At 37.3% G+C, this 16943-nt stretch overlaps 2 protein-coding genes across 4 annotated transcripts in view; one reads left to right on the top strand and one right to left on the bottom strand.

Annotated features, from left to right (window-relative positions):
• Positions 1–7563, bottom strand: part of IFT80 (intraflagellar transport 80) — a 141376-nt gene extending 133813 nt beyond the window's left edge. Inside the window, exon 1 of one of the 2 annotated variants that reach the window (XM_025374804.1) lies at positions 7154–7563. The gene's annotated coding sequence lies outside the window, so the exon portion shown is untranslated. The remainder of the gene's footprint in view (positions 1–7153) is intronic. The other variant, XM_025374805.1, reaches the window with a different exon arrangement.
• Positions 7335–16943, top strand: part of SMC4 (structural maintenance of chromosomes 4) — a 37411-nt gene continuing 27802 nt past the window's right edge. Inside the window, exons 1-5 of one of the 2 annotated variants that reach the window (XM_025374800.1) lie at positions 7335–7780; positions 8844–8984; positions 9903–10081; positions 10719–10910; positions 12399–12575. In XM_025374800.1, coding sequence (XP_025230585.1) covers positions 8849–8984; positions 9903–10081; positions 10719–10910; positions 12399–12575 — 684 coding nt within the window. In that variant the 5' untranslated portion in view covers positions 7335–7780; positions 8844–8848. The remainder of the gene's footprint in view (positions 7781–8843; positions 8985–9902; positions 10082–10718; positions 10911–12398; positions 12576–16943) is intronic. The other variant, XM_025374801.1, reaches the window with a different exon arrangement.

The following is a 16943-nucleotide window of genomic DNA, read 5'->3' as shown; positions in this document are numbered from 1 at the left end:
AAAACTAAGAGAGCACAGTCCCCTTAGAAATCATTTGATCAAGGGCACTGATAATAGGGTACCTTTTATTTTTTTAAATGTACAGATCCATAGTTCGTAGAAACATAAAGATGGTTATGGGCAATCAGAAACAAGAAGCAATGCCCAGCCTCAATTATAATTATAGAAATGAAAATTAAAACAGCCAGATACATTGTTCTGTTCTCCGAGTGGCCAAATGCAAAATATCCAAAACCCAGTTGGCCAGTACATAGAAACAGATACTTCCATACATTATTGAAGGGTAGGTCAACTGGTGCTGCATTTCCTATGTTTGGGGAATTCCATGTCTTATGAGTCCTTCTTCCCATTATACAAAACAAATTATTTCCTCTCTACACTTCCTTATAGCTGAAACACAGGTAAATATTAATAAAACTAAGGCTCTGCCAAATCTACGATCTATGCCATATTTTAAACTAGAAGCTACTGATGCAAAGGAAGTATCATATAAGCAATGTACACTGGGAATAATTGCTAGTCATAGGAATTCACTCTACACATATGAATGTACACCAAGATATACAGATGCTCCTCAACAATTTACAAAGGGGTTACATCCAAGAAACCCATCATAAGTTGAAAATATCATTAAGTCAAAAATACATTTAACACACGTAACATACCAAACATCATAGCTTAGTCTAGTCTACCTTAAATATGCTTAGAACACTCACATTAGCCTATAGTTGCATACTATAACTTACCAGTTGTTTACGCCATGATCATGTGGTTGACTGGGAGTTGTGGCGGGCTGCCCACTGCCAGGCATCCCAAGAGAGCATCATATCATGTATCGCTAGCCCAAAAAAAGATCAAAATTCAAAATTTAAAGACAGTTTCTACTGAAAAGTGCTTCCCTTTCACACCGTCATAAAGTCAATATAAATCATGTCAAACCATCATAGTCTGAGACTGTATATTCAAATCTGTTCATTACAGAACTCTGTAAGTATTATCAAAAATTAGAAATTTAAATGTTTATAGATTTTACATCCCTGTGTGGATATATGTGTTTATAATATGGAAGAGTTAAAATCAGGAAAATATAATTAAGAGTTAGACCTAAGTAAGCATTATGCTAATTGAAAAAAGCTAGTAAAAAAGGACAAATACTATATGATTCCACTTATATAAGGTACCTAAAGTAGTCAAATTCATAGAAACAAAAAGTAGAATGATGGCTGCCAGGGGCTAGGGGAAGGGAGAATAGTGAGTTATTGTTCAATGAGTACAGTTTCAGTTCTGCAAGATGAAAAGAGTTCTGTGGATGGATAGATGAATGAATGCATGTGACAGTGGCACAACTGTGGATATACTTAATGTCACTGAACTGTAAAACAGATGGTTTTTTAAAAAGAAAATAAAAGAATTAGATTTAGGAAATAAAACTAAGAGGTAAAAGCACTAACAATAAGAAAAATTTTAGGTGATAAACAGGGAGACCATGACTTGTTAACAAGAATGTACCTGTAAATAAGAAGTGGCAGAAATATCTCTAGTAGTGAACAAGAATGTGAAGGATAGATAAGAAATTTAAGAGCTAGATCACAAGCATATTTATACCAAGTTTTCTTTGGGTCACTTGCATACTAGTTAATAGAGACAGCAGGCTGGCTTATTACTAACCAAGGTCCTATTAAAAGAAGTACAGATTTTATCAACAGTCCCCTAAATTGATAGCTCTGACCAGACTCCTGTGTCTCTTCTCCAATAGAGAAAGGAGAAAGGGGAAAGGCAAGCCTTTTATTCAGATTGGTGCCATCACAGAACTTGCAGACTTGAGCTGAGATCTCTTGCATGGTAGAAAAGATAGAGAAGCAGGCTCACCATTTTCAGGCACAGACTCAAAGGCTTAACCACAGGAAACAGTACAGTAGTTTACTTTATTAGGGGTGTCCAATCTTTCGGCTTCCCTAGACCACATTGGAGGAAGAATTGTCTTGGGCCACACATAAAATACACTAACATTAATGATAGCTGATGAGCTAAAGAAAAAAAAATCACAAAAAATCTCATAATGTTTTAAGGAAGTTTACAAATTTGTGTTGGGCTGCATTCAAGGCCGTCCTGGGTCACATGTGGCCCACGGGCCATGGGTTGGACAACCGTGGTTTAATTAGTAAAGACCTTCAACTCCCACCCCATCTCAATTCCTGTATGCATTTGCTAAATGCTGTGGTATTTACATTTCCTTGAAATTCTAGCTATGATTAATAGCCATACTTCAGTATTATTCTTATTGGCTACACTTATAATTCTTCTGTGGGGTGGTCTAATAAATTCTAACCACTAAACTATATGATTCACAAATTTAAAAGTATGTAGTCACCTTTAATTCACACTTTTAATTCCACTAACATTTTTAAAAAATCACATAGCTGATACAGTTGAAGGTTGTGTTTTAACACTATTTTTGGCGGACATGGTGGCTCACACCTGTAATCCCAGCATATTGGGAGGCTGTGGTGTGTGGATCACTTGAGGTCAGGAGTTTGAGACCAGCCTAGCCAACATAGTGAAACCCCATCTCTACAAAAACAAAAACAAACAAACAAACAAAAATGAAAATTAGCTGGATGTGGTGGCAGGTGCCTGTAATCCCAGCTACTCAGGAGGCTGAGGCAAGAGAAGCACTTGAACTCGGGAGGTGGAGGTGGCAGTGAGCCGAGATTGTCACTACACTCCAGCCTGGGTGACAGAGTGAGACTCCATCTCAAAAAAGAAAAAAAAGAAAACTATTTTAAAAATGAGATGAACTTGTACATATTGATATAGAAAGATGTCTATGTTAAATGACAAAAGCAAGATATACAGCTGTATTATATAATTCAATTCCTTTTGTGAAAAGAAAAAATGAGATATATTTAAGCTGGTGGATACCAAAACATTTTTCTGGGAAGATATGCAAGACACTTAATAATGGAGACCTCTAAAAGAGTAGGGGTTCTGGGATGAGAAGGAAAGCTTTAAATTCTAATTTTATATACTTCTGTTCTGTTTGAAGTTTTTAACAATGCTCACAGTACTTTTTAATCTATCCATTTATATATTTAATATAGGATTATCTGAGTGAAAGGGATTATGACCCAATTTTTATGCATTTCTGCTTTTCTACAAAACCCTAATAAATGATATTTTTATAAGATCACCATTCTCCACACGTGAATCCCTTCTTATTAAAACTCTCACCTGGCTTATCTTCATGAAGATACTATACTTTGCTTTCTTTCTTACATAAAATGAGGCTAACAATACCTACCTGACAAATTAGTTATAATGACTAAATGAGATAAAGTATGTAAAGTGTCCAGTAGAGTACCCTATACATAGTAAGTACTTAATAAATGTTAGTATTTCCCATGAAAGTTGTTTTTTCACCCTGCATATGTATATTCATTCTTTTCCTACCTAAAAAGAATTTCTCTTTGCAACAACCACTTCCTCACTGTTAGCCCATGTGGCATGAGGCCCAGACTTAAGCCAATTAGAGCATTCCATTCCCTTTGCACAGACTGTTTCACAGGTGGCCCAGGACTTTTATTCAAATCAATGCTGGGGAAGAGAAACTCTCATTCCCCCTTGGATTTTAATTTTAGAAGATATGAGGCTGGAATTGCTGTAGCTATCTTACCACAGCAAGGGGAGAACCTAAAGGTGCTAGAGACTATCATACGGAACCTGAAAATACTGCCAACACAGTGGAGTTCAAAGCAAGGAAAGAAACCAAACCCTTGTGTCTTTGTCTGAACCCTCAATCCAGTTATAGTCACCTGACTTTTTAGTTATAGGAGACAATATTTGTTTTTTCTCAAGACAATTTGGATTGGGTTTTCTGTCACTTGTAATCAAGAGGGTCCTATCCTAGATATTACTGTAATTATTTCTTCTTACATTCTAAAAATGAACATTTTCTTAATATCCTTGGTCTGGTGCTAACTTCTTTCCACTTACAATCTTAAAAACCTAACCTATTTTAGTGTTCCAGTTATTCTTATAACACTACCCATTTTATTTTCTCTCTTAAGCCATACTCTGTACCTCTACTGCTTGTTGAATATATCTTTCCAGAATTCCAACCTACAGAATAAAAACATACTTATCTTTCAATATAACATTTCCAAAAAAGAGCTGTTCTGCCTTCTAGCTTCCTGGGTTTTTGGTGATAAGTTATGTGTGTTTCTGTAACATTAATATACCAAGGGGCTTATATTATCAGGAGGAATATTCACTTCTATCTGCACTGTGTCTATATCTATTAATCTTGAACAATATAATCTAAATATTTATACAATACTTACATAAAATCATATTAGTTAATATCTAATTTATCTAAATATTTACAATTACAAACTTAATCTTTTAAAATATTTACTGAGAAATCTAATTTCAGCCTTTCTGAAATGTTATGACATGAGAAGGCAAACAAAACACGTATTATTAAAATGATGAAAAAACCTTGCACTTAAAGAATTGAAAATTAAGACTGTAATTCCAATTTTTCTCTTTGAACGTATTTCTTCCTGTGGGGTATAATTTTTTTCTAATGTAAAAAGTGAGGTTTTCCTTCTAAGACTGCCTGAAATTGCAAATAGAGATAACTGGCAGATTATTTTAGACTAGGAAGATAAGACCTGGTTATAGCAATACTTTCCAAAATGATTGTAACCCAGTCTTTTCCAGGTAGGCTAGCTTCTCTTTGTAATTAAACTCTGTTAATTTCATGAGACATGTCCAAAATATTGGCAACAATCAACCAAAAGTCTTTATTTCTTGTGACTCTAATATCGTCTCAAAAATTATACTTATTCTGAATGTCTTATTTTTGTGGTATATATAAATCTCCAGATTTAAGTCTACTCTGTAGCTGTTTGTTATGTTTTCTCATTATACAACCTGGTTTATGCCCCTTTTCAAAATTTCTGAGTGGGCAATAGTTAGGTTCAATTAAATTTAAGGCCATCGGTCAGTTTATTTATCAAAACTATGTTTCTGTGACTTATCGTTCTTCCTATACCTTATCACTAATTCAAGGATACACAAAGAATAGTACATGACTGACTTCAAGGGTTTATACTCTGAACCATGACAATTTACAAAAGCTATAGATTTTTCCCCCAAAATGACTCCAGATTTTTTTCCATCCTACTGTGTAGGCGCTTCTCACTTATTGTTATATAGTAACAATCTTAACGAAAGCCTAGACTGATCTCATTTTCTTTCCCCATTAACACATCCCACATAACTACTGTTAATTATTCTTCCTATATTTACCAAGTCATTCCTTGGCTCAGAATTGTTCTAAAAGCCGTTTCCTCCATATCGTATCTAACATCCTTGACTTGGTTTTCAAGATCCTTCAGAAGCTACCCTTCCTCTAACTTGATATCCCAGTATTCGTCCTTAGCATACTTTAATAAGTTCAGTGTCATAAACACAGCAAAATCAAATCCTTATGGAATATGTGCTAGATGAACAATCATAAACAGTATGATGAGACAGGTATTATATGCTGGTTTCATAAATAAATACTCTCAAGATTGACAAAAGGAGGAAACTGTCAAGCATAAACCTAAAAAATGACGGAACTTACGATTCTGTTTTCTATATTACATCTTTCCACTACAATGTGCTCTCTTCCCCCAAATACACCACTCAATTTGGTCTATACTTTTTTTTTTTTTTTTTTTTTTGAGACGCTGTTTCGCTTTTGTTGCCCAGGCTGGAGTGCAAAAGCACTATCTCGGCTCACCGCAACCTCCACTTCCCGGATTCAAGCGATTCTCCTGCCTCAGCCTCCCTAGTAGCTGGGATTACAGGCATGCTCCATCGTGTCCGGCTAATTTTTTATTTTTAGTAGAGACGGGGTTTCTCCATGTTGGTCAGGCTGGTCTCGAACTCCCAACCTCAGGTGATCCGCATAGTTGATACCTCTCCAACTCAGGTTTTGTAGTGTTTTACAACCTTTGGAAATGCAAAAATTCCAGAAGCTCTCAAAGATAATCCTTATATCTTCTTGGTATGCTTACCAGTCAAAAAACTTTTTTTCATTAAGCTTTATTTCTATAGTTTATGAAAACAATAGTTTTTAACTTCAAATATAAAGATATATCACGATATTGAGTCTATGCTTATTTAAAACACACTAGCCTCCCAACCTCACCAAATTCTTACAATTGGTTGGGAGGGCCGTGGCTCTCCACGCATTTTTGAGAATCACTGAACCTGACTTAATGCTCTTCGAGAGAAGAAACATAATATATTTAGAGTGATCATGTAAATTCATTCAGAAGGCAGATTTTTTGGTGCTTTAACATGCCAGACCCTAAGTAAGCAAAAGTTGAAGAAAAAAAAAAAAGAGGCTAGTAGTTCTCAATGTCAAGTACTTAAGAGTTGTTGCCTGAATACTGGAGATAGTCAAATGAGATGGTGGCTCTTTAACAATGCAGGGAATTAGGAGCAAGTATGAGATTCTGATTAAAGCTGTAGGAAAACTAACTTCCCAAAAAAATGCACATAGAATTATGTATACAATGTTAGGCGAGTTATGAACTGTGAAGCCCAATCACCTACCACCAGATCCACAGACCTCAGGTTAAAAACCCACTAAAACTAAAATTCCTGTTCTTGGGGAACAGGAATTGCCAAACTTGCTTACTAATCCTAATTATGTCTTATCCAGTGCAATGTATACAAAAGCTACTTAGGGAATATTTGCTGATCGATAATTTCCTCATAAAAATAACCAGAACACTGGCGAGTCGTTTTTTCCATTAAAGAGCCTTTTAGTCAAACTATTTTAAAAGACCGAAACCTTTCACTAGTAACAACAATGATCTAAAAACCAGTAACTCGAAAATCGTTATTGAGCTATTCACATGTGGACTAAGCTATCACTAATCCAGGTCTTCTTCTAGTTGTCTCTCTACTCCCTTCAAATTCAGGGCTTCCTCCTTCTCATCCCAAAAGCTACACCCAGAGCCTCGCTGCCGCCAAGGAGACAGAAAATGATGCTCCACGAAGCACACACCTTCAAAACAAGAAAGATGGGATCCAGTGACGCCTACAACTTCCAAACCCTTTTCCCACCAGGTCCAGAGGTGAAGAGATTTACCTCAAGTTCCAGGAAAGCGGTGGCGATTGCTCTGAAATACCTGGTACCAGTTACCAAGAAGCCTCCCGACCTCCCCGTCACCATAGTGACTTCTTAGAGTTACGCTCCCTTCCTCTTCCCGCGATACTTTTACGCGGCACGTCATCCGAGTGGGCCAGACACCCCGCCTCTCGGTGAGCCCGCCCTCTTCTGAAGAGGCGTTTCTGGACCACTGAGCCCCGCCTTCCGCTGTGAGCGGAACCCTACCCTTTTCAAAAAACTATTTTTCAAAACTTGCCAGGTTGTTTTTCCAAATATTTTTAATAATAGTGCTGCTGTTGTAGACCACAGAGAAAACAATCCCTCGCTCTTCCTTTTCACTTAGTAGAAACTTCTACCGTGTAGGTCACGCCAGGAGCTCGCGCATGCGCAGGAGCGACCATAAGATGGCGGTGGTAATCGCCGCACTTTTTTTCAAATTAGTGGATCCCAGAAATCATTGCGCGCATTTGTAACGAATTTCCGTTCGAGTTTGTATTTTAGGCGCCATTTTCGAGTGAAGGACCCGGAGTCGAAACACCGGTAGGAGCAGAGAGGTGGATACTACACAACCGTTTCCAGCTTTGGTCTGAGCGGACTGTCTCGCAGGTAAAGTACTTCTCTTCCTGGTCAGGTTGTCACGCTCTTACTTCCTGCCTTGTCCGCGAGCGCCTGGAAAATAGAGGCCTTGAGCCGGAGCGACGAAGTCCGGGCTGAGGCTGCCGCTGGGAGATTTCTCTTGCTGTCACCCCTCCCCCCTCGGCCGCTCCCCGGCGGCCCGGGCTCCCGCGCGCAACTCCCGGGCGCCACTTTTCCAAGCTACTCAGACGTCTTGGGGAGGCCCCGAGCCTCGCAGATCTCTTCTTTAAAAAATCCTAGTCTCTATCTGGGAAAGGGCGTCTCCCCCTACCCCTCTCTCTTCTGCCAAGGGACTAGTCACCGGGTCTCAGCCTTCGCTGGTGACCTTTCATGGTTTACTGTCCAACGGGACTCCGCCCGGGGAGCTGGAGAGACAAACTCTTGCCACCCCAAAATTAGCAAGCGCTGCCAGCGTCCGACTTGAAGTTGTTAGTGGTTGGTTCCAGCCTTCGCCCTTAGCGGTCGGATCGCGGAGAGGAGGGAGACCTCGTTATGCTTCGGGCCGTCAACGGCACCGGGAGCTAAAAGGCGGGCAGACGAAAGCGGGCGGCGAGTCGCCAGTTAAGTCCTCACCGTTCTAGAGAGAGTTGCTAGCCGCGGGATCCTGACCCTGACACGAACTCGTTTCTCCCTGTCGGTGCGCTTGCATCCCTGGCGCCGAGAGCGTGGGAATGTCCGGAAATGCCGGCGTATGGGAGTTCCTCCGTTAGAAATGCGTTAGCGAGTATTACACGCTTATACTATGGGCGGACGGGTGGAGGGCTTTTAAAAAAATAAATAAGCAGTTGCTCAGACCTTGATTGATCCTCAGGCACCTCTAGTTTTTCTCACTTACATAGGTCTTGTTAAGAAACCAGTCCTGCCTTCTTGCCACTAGTGTCTTTCGATGGCTCCCTTCCCGAACTCCCACTGCCTCTAAGCGGAGTGTTAAGCGGGGCTCATGGAAGCCGGTGGACCGAGGTTTCCCCGGGTGGGGCGGGCGCGGTGTAGCAGCCCGCGGGCTCACTTGCTCCCGGCTCTCCCTCGGCCCCAGCAACCATGCCCCGTAGAGGCACCCAGCCCTCCACTGCCCGGCGCAGAGAGGAAGGGCCGCCGCCGTCCCCTGACGGCGCCAGCAGCGACGCGGAGCCTGAGCCGCTGTCCGGCCGCGCGGAGAGCCCAGCCACCGCCGCAGGTGAGTGACCCGCCGCGACTCCTCAGGAACGCGCGCCCAGCCCGAGGCTGGCTGGGGTTGTTGAGCGCGGGCTAGAGGCTGCGGGGTTGAAGTCTGAAGATCCGGTGTCGGTCCCGTAGAGGCTTAGGAGAGCCATTTGGCAACTTTGAGATAAGACTCCCGTGCAATTTTGGTGTAACGGCGCTGGAAGGGATGGGGGCGAGCAAACGGGTTCAGTTGTGAATTTTTGTTTGTGACCTGTGGAATGGTACAGACGTCTTTATTGTATTTCCGCTAAAATCGAGACGGTCAGTCAAGAGCAAGTGGATTTTTTTCCCAGAGACAATCAATATGACTGTGAGCATGATGAAAAGTTTCTTGACCCTAACCTCACCTCCGTGGTCTTAGATTGCCTTTAAAGAAAAGACGGTAATTTATTTGAAACCACTGTAGCTTTTGTGAGTCCAGGAGTTGGGTGACATTATTAAACTCTCGTGGCGGTGTCGCTGAAGTTCATGAGTTTCCAAAATGAAGGTTCGAGGTGCTCAGCGGTACGGATAATTGGATCTAGAGCCTTAGGATTTAACCTCCTGTTTAGGATAGACAGCAGGAAATAGCTTGTTATGGTTTTCCCAGATTAGCTCTATGATGTAGGGTTTTGACTCTTAAGATTAGGTATAGGTATATAGAATTTTGTGACTGGTGGCATTTCTTTCAAGAATTTCTTTTTTAATAAAATCAAGCTGAAGGTTTAGTCGCCCCCATGAGTTTAAGATAATAACATATTTAAGTGGAAAATACAGACTCCTAAGTTTCATAAATAACATCCCTCCATCCCCTACTTTTAAAGATGGGCAGTCATTAGTTCTCCGAACTAATTGCACTAATGTAGGCTTTTCCCCCGTTTGCCTTCCTTTTCCTTTCCTTTCACTGACTTAGAGACTGCAAGTGAGGAGCTTGATAATAGAAGTTTAGAAGAGATTTTGAATAGCATTCCTCCTCCCCCGCCTCCAGCAATGACCAATGAAGCTGGAGCTCCTCGGCTTATGATAACTCATATTGTAAACCAGAACTTCAAATCCTACGCTGGGGAGAAAATTCTGGGACCTTTCCATAAGGTATTTGTATGGAAATAACTATTTTATAACTTTTAAATAACTATTGTAAGGTAATAACGTCTTTACAAGATGTTTCAGTTTTGTAACTAAACTAAAATTCACTCACTCCCTGTTTATCCTGATAGCCATTCTTTCTCTTTCTCTCTTTCTCTCTTTCTCTCTTTCTCTCTTTCTCTCTCTCTCTCTCTCTCTCTCTCTCGCACACGCACACACGTTTCATATGATTTTAACACTTAAATTATCTTTTGTTTATCTGGTTATCTTTGGTACCTCTAGCTGTAAAGTTTTCCATTGAATGGAGTCGGTGTTTTTGTGTGAAATAGTATTTTCCCTTAGATAATTTTTTTTCTTAAAGCTTTCGTTGGAACCCTTAGATAATTTAACTATAAAATGAGTTTTCTAAAACGTCTGCGTTAGAATTAGAGCATTCTTATTAAATGTTGAAACTTTTAAGAGAGGAGAACTTGATGTAAGAAAACTCAAGTTGTATGTTCGTGATTAGCAATAAAAACTTTTAAATACTTGCAGTTTTTAACTGCAAGTAAAGTAAAAAAACCGAACGGTTTAAGTTAAAATCAGTAGTATTAGCTTGACCTTATGAACTTTTACTTGTTTTGTTTTTGTTTTTTTAATGCAGCGCTTTTCCTGTATTATCGGGCCAAATGGCAGTGGCAAATCCAATGTTATTGATTCTATGCTTTTTGTGTTTGGCTATCGAGCACAAAAAATAAGATCTAAAAAACTCTCAGTATTAATACATAATTCTGATGAACACAAGGACATTCAGAGTTGTACCGTAGAAGTTCATTTTCAAAAGATAATTGATAAGGTAAGGGATTTTTACTGTTTAGTTATTGACAAGTTCAAGCAAGGCAAATGGACTTAAATGCATTTCATATTTTATTATTTTTGACTTTAAGAAATTTGTATGTAATTATAGCAGAAAGTATTGGTTTCATTACCTCTGACCATGTTTTATTTTGGGGGAGTGGTGGTGGTGCCTTTTAAAATATTAAATTTTTAGCTAAAGAAATGAATTACAAATAGTTCATAGTAATCCTTTTTGGAATAAAAACATTGAGCAGTTTTAGGATCCCGAGTACTAAATAGGCATTATTTTACTATAAATATTGGGTTCATTTTTAAAGTTATATTTTGGTTGCTTTAGAATAAATTAGCTAAACTTGAAAATATGGCAATTGGCTGGTTTTACCATCTTTATTATTTCAATGCATTTTAACTTTAATGTTAGTGGCCCCTGAGTATCTATGATATGAAGGAGCTTTGCTTCAGTTTGACTACTGCTGTGATTAAGTCCTTTTGAAATGGGGGAAGGGCAAGCTAATGTTTGTTTTCTAGAAATAGAGACAATTACAGGTAAAATGTCTAGATTATTTACCTGTTGATACTTTTGCTTCTGTTTAATAATTAATGTAGGAAATTAATTGTTCAAAAATGACTCGATGGAACCTAAAAATATAGAAAACTAATTACATAATGAAATTGGGAGGTGATTTGGCTTTTGAATTTTGTTTCCTTTTTTTAAAAAAAGTACAAAGTGCTTTAATTACACAGAATCATCTATTTTAATTTGGTTTCTTTTGTGCTTTCTATTGTACAAGTTGGGTTGGAAAATAGATTGCCGGTAAATCAGATTTTATTCCATTGCCTATTAATTACATTTGATTTATCTAAATTTTAGAAGCCATTGCTTCAGTATGACAGAACTTTTAAGGGTAAGGGAAAGTGAGTGTTAAAGTAGATTTGCAATTGATTTTTTTTTTTTACATCTTGTTTGTTTAAAAGAAAACCTAGGGAATTTAGTTGTTATTTTGTGATGCTTTTTACTTTAAATTAATGGCACACTCTTTACCCTCCCACACAAAAAAACTAAACTGTGTCACCCCGTTACTACCTTCCTTCCTTTTTCTTTGAATCATCATTTTTAAAAGCTGCAGCTTTTTAAATCTGTCAACATGTTAATAATTTGTGTGAGTTTTGAATATGGTAGGAATCTTGTCTACCTCTTCTGAATCATTAATGTTTTTAGGCTTGTTTGGAGGTGGGTTTTTTCGTTGGCTGGTTGGTTTGGCTTCTTGGTTTTTGTGATCTTTGAGAAAGAGACCAAGCAGCATGGAAAACTATCCATTCTTTGCTAAGCCGAGTTATTATTGAGAACTACTGGCAGTTTGTGTGCGTGTTCAATTGAAGTTTTTAATCCATAGAATTAGTTTCAGTATGAAATGAGTGAATTTTGAAGTAGGCCTATGACTTAATACCAACAATTGTTTTCTGGTTTTGTTTTTCCTCAAAACAGGAAGGGGATGATTATGAAGTCATTCCGAACAGTAATTTCTATGTATCCAGAACGGCCTACAGAGATAATACTTCTGTCTATCACATAAGTGGAAAGAAAAAGACATTTAAGGATGTTGGAAATCTTCTTCGAAGCCATGGAATTGACTTGGACCATAATAGATTTTTAATTTTACAGGTAAGTTTATTAAAGACTTCCAAGATTATCTTATTCTTGTTACTTTTTTTTCTATAAAGTTAGGTTGGATGAATCCTGTATTTTTGAGGCCTTAAAGTACTGTAGCAGCACATCATGGTTTACATACTACAGTCAAGATGCGAATCATTATTTGCTGCTCTAGAAATTTAAGGAAATTCATTCAAAACTATGTTTTCATCATCAGATGTTCATTTTATGTTTGGATGAACTGACATACTTGTTCCACTCTAGCAGCACGTAAATATTGGCGTAGTGAAATATGTATTAAACACCAATATTACTGTGCTGCTTCAGTGTGACAGGGATATAGCAACTATTTTATCCATTGTTTGTATTTCCCTTTAAGGTAACATTTTAAATGAAATGTGTTATTTTTTAATAATCTATCCTTTTCCTTTGTTCTTGTTCTTACTCTTTTCTGATATATAACCAAAAACTGAAAAATCGGTACAATTGGTGTTCGATTTACCTGAGCACCTAGTTAATGTAATCTTTGTAACACTTCGGATGGTTAACTGAACCTTTACTCATTGGTTTTTGTTTCGTTGAAAATGACTGACTTGGTGGAACCACGACTAGTGAAAGAAAGGAACTTTGATATTACATTCTTAAGTATCACAGCTGTTACAGAGCAAGTCCTTTTAAAGAGATGTAAAAATTAAGTACCTGTGCCAAGCTGATTTTTATTAGAAACCCTGTTTTCTTTAAGTAAAAGTATATTCTACCAGCAGGGCTTGGTAAGAAAAATCCCCTATCTTTTTTTCCCTGTCCTCAAAATTCAGAATGTTTTGAAAAAAAAAAAAGGGGGGTAAAACCATGGCTTTGTCAAGTTCCTGTTTGATTCTAGGGTATCTTCTTTTCCTGTGTTCCATCAGGAATCACCGAAGCATAATAATAAAAGCAAAACTATTTTGTGATGCAGAAATGACTGAAATAAGTAGGGAATTTTGATTTGATGCTAAAAGTTTTGTTAGGGTGACTGGATGTTCCTAGTAACAAACTTATAAAATATTAGCCTCTGTTTCCATTTTAGTCTTTATTCTTCAATTGTTTTTAAAAATTAATTACTTTTAGACATTCGTAGTATACAAGGTAAATCAGTATCATTCTAGGATAACCTTTTTTAGTATCTTTTATTACCAGGCACAGTATATTTGCAATACTTCAACCTAAACTTGTTTAAAAATTAATGTTGAGGAAATTAATTGCAGATGTATTTCTAAACAAGATTTGAATGTATAGAGTGTGGCATTAAAGGATTTTGTGTGTTTTTAAAATCAAATTGAACTGTTTTATTGACTTTCATATTCTGGGACTTGGTTTGGTTAATTATGGATAATAAGCTATGTCCCTATATAATGCTAAATTTGATGATGATACCAATTTGCAGGAAATTATACTTAACGTGTATCTTTTGCTTAATCATCTTTTACCGTCGTCCTGGGATAATCAGAGTTTTACATTTATGCAAAGATTCATCAAAATACACTGCATTTTAACCCTTCTGAGGATATTTTTTTTCCCTGTACAGCATCTCTGTACATAATTCAGTAATAAAGGAAGCTAATGTAATATTGTCCCAAGGGAGTAAATAATTTATAAATTGTCAAGTTTATATTACATTTGTGCTTCTGAAGTATATGGGATGCTAAAGCCAATTTGTCCACATGATAATCTGAACCTTTTTATTGTGATCTTTACAGTTGTTTTAAAAACATTTCTTCCCAGATAATACCAAGGTAAATGTTCCAAGTTAACAGATTCAGTTTGACTCAATTAAATTTACAGATAAGAACCTTAGAAACTCACCTGTTAGGAATAAGAAACAGGGACTGGACTACAGTAGAACTAATAGTGAGTGCCCAATTAAAACTGAGGGAAAATGGCAATGGTTTCTATGGATTTTTTTTTTTTAAGTCGCTTATGAAAATCTTATACTCCTAACTGGCAATATAAAGCATTTGATGGTAAGTAAAAATGTGATTTGTATTACCTTCTCTTTTACTGAATAACATCTATCTTAAAAACTGATTTGGGAGGCTGAGAAATTGGAAACAGCATCGTAGTATCAACATCCAAGACCTAAATCATTACTTGGAATAAAACATGTAGACTCTTTGGCCAGTAATAGTGATTAACAGCAAAAGTAATCTAAATTTAGTAAAAGTAAACATTTATTTTTAAGATTTAAAAGAACCAAATTTTCTAGAATTTCCTAAGAGTAAAATTTTTCAGTGTTAATATGTTGGCTTAGCAAATTTTTCAAGTAGGCATTTTTATTACTTGAATCCATTAAAAATTTCATTAATTGGCCATTCAAATGAATTCCTTTTAAGGCACTATGCTAAGATGCTATAAGTAATATAAAGATGGCTAAACCTTGTTTCTTGTCCTTAAAGACGCATACATGCCCTTACAAAGTTTTAGTTATGATTGACCATTGTGTTTTTTATAATTGTACGTTTCCTTTTATATATATCTACTTTGGGAGCCTTGGTCCTGTTGTAATAACTATAAGTCCATACAAGTAGAGTTTTATTAGCTCTGTATAGCATTTCTTGGGTAACTATGACTTATAAATTAGGGGTGCTTTTGCTCCATTCAGGGGTAGAAGAATGGTTAATGTTTTTACTAAAAAGTTGTATTAATGATTGCTGCCTCAGGAATATTTTTGTAAACTCCTCAAAAGTTGCAACTATTAGCACAACTTTAATTTTGTCAAAGTTTTCAATTTCATATGTTTTTGTCTTCACATTACAAAATCTAAAGTTTGAAAAACCAGGCTGGGCACGTTAGCTCATACGTATAATCGCAGTACTTTGGAAAGCTGAGGCAGGCAGATCACTTGAACCCAGGAGTTCGAGACCAGCCTAAGCAACATGGTGAAACTATGTCTCTACAGAAAATACAAAAAGTAGCTGGGCTTGGTTACACACTCCTATAGTCCCAGCTACTCAGGAGGCTGAGGTAGGAGGATTGTTTGAACCCAGGAGGCAGAGGTTGCAGTGAGCCAACATTGTACCACTGCACTCCAGCCTGGGTGACAGAGTGAGACCTTGTCTCTAAATAAATAATAGCAAAGGTTTTTTTGTTTGTTTGTTTGTTTTTAAATTATTTTGTAATTTGAAGATTTAATTAACCTAGGTCTGAGTTGTTGCCTAGCCATCTCTTCCAATGTACTTCTCTTAAGCTTATCACATAAACTACTTGGATTCTAGTCTCTTACTCTGTAGAAATGAGCTTATGCTATAATATCAAAAGAAATTTTTAGTTTTTTCAGTAATACCTCAGTTTTCCAAAGGTATTCAATATCCACAAGTAGGGTGGAGGTGGTGGGGAGCAGCAAGGAAGCATCCTCTAACCAACCAGAAATAGATATCAAGAAGTCCAACTACGAACAAATTACTCTTTCTGTTTTATTTTAGAAAGATACTAACCTTGGTGGTTTAGTTTCTTGGCCTCTGGTAGCTTACAAAGATCAAATTAGAGTAAAATGTATTAGAGGAAGATAAAGAACAGTAATTTATAGTATAATATAATAAAAGATGTAGAAAATAAAAATATGATCAAGGTAAAAACTTAAACCCCAGTAATTTTAGGCCATTTAATTTTTATGCAAACAGTCGTATTTGCCGTAAGAATCATTGAAACCCCCCTTCATAGTAATTATACATAAAAATAGAAGAATAATTGAGGCTTTACTAGGACAACAAAACTTTGTTATAGCTATGTACTGTTTGAGTTTTCTGTAGTTTATACTTGCTAAAATTTGGATTACATTTGAATAAGGATAAAGGGCATCATACCTATTCATTCCTCTTAGATTTTTAAGCTGTATTTCTGTAAATTGATTCTCAAAGAATGGTATAACTGGATCATAATTCCTGGTTTGCCACTCAAAGTGTTCCATAAATTAAGATTTAAGCTGTTGATATGGTAAATGTACTCTTGGAGCATGTTTGCTCTTTTTGTGTAACTCTTAAAAACCATACTTGATCTTTTCCACAGTTGCTTAGTGTCTTTTATATAGTAAGAATGTAATTTAAAACATAGGAAGTTTGTAGTAAATAACAGTGGGGGGAAGAAAGCATTTAAGACCTTGTTTCATATGCTTTAAGCGACAGCAAATAGAGATAACACTGGGAACATGTAAAACTTTGTCAGCGTCAGGTAATAGTATTGTAGCACTTTGGGAGGCCGAGACAGGCGGATCACAAGGTCAGGAGATTGAGACCATCCTGGCTAACATGGTGAAACCCCGTCTCTACTAAAAATACAAAAAAAAAAACCAGCCGGGCAAGGTGGCGGGCGCCTGTAGTCCCAGCTACTCGGGAGGCTGAGGCAGGA

This window comes from Theropithecus gelada, chromosome 2 (genome assembly GCF_003255815.1).
Source record: "Theropithecus gelada isolate Dixy chromosome 2, Tgel_1.0, whole genome shotgun sequence".
In the NCBI taxonomy this organism is placed as follows: domain Eukaryota; kingdom Metazoa; phylum Chordata; class Mammalia; order Primates; family Cercopithecidae; genus Theropithecus; species Theropithecus gelada.
Note: the sequence above shows the minus strand (reverse complement) of the source record. Positions and strands in the feature narration are given on the sequence as shown.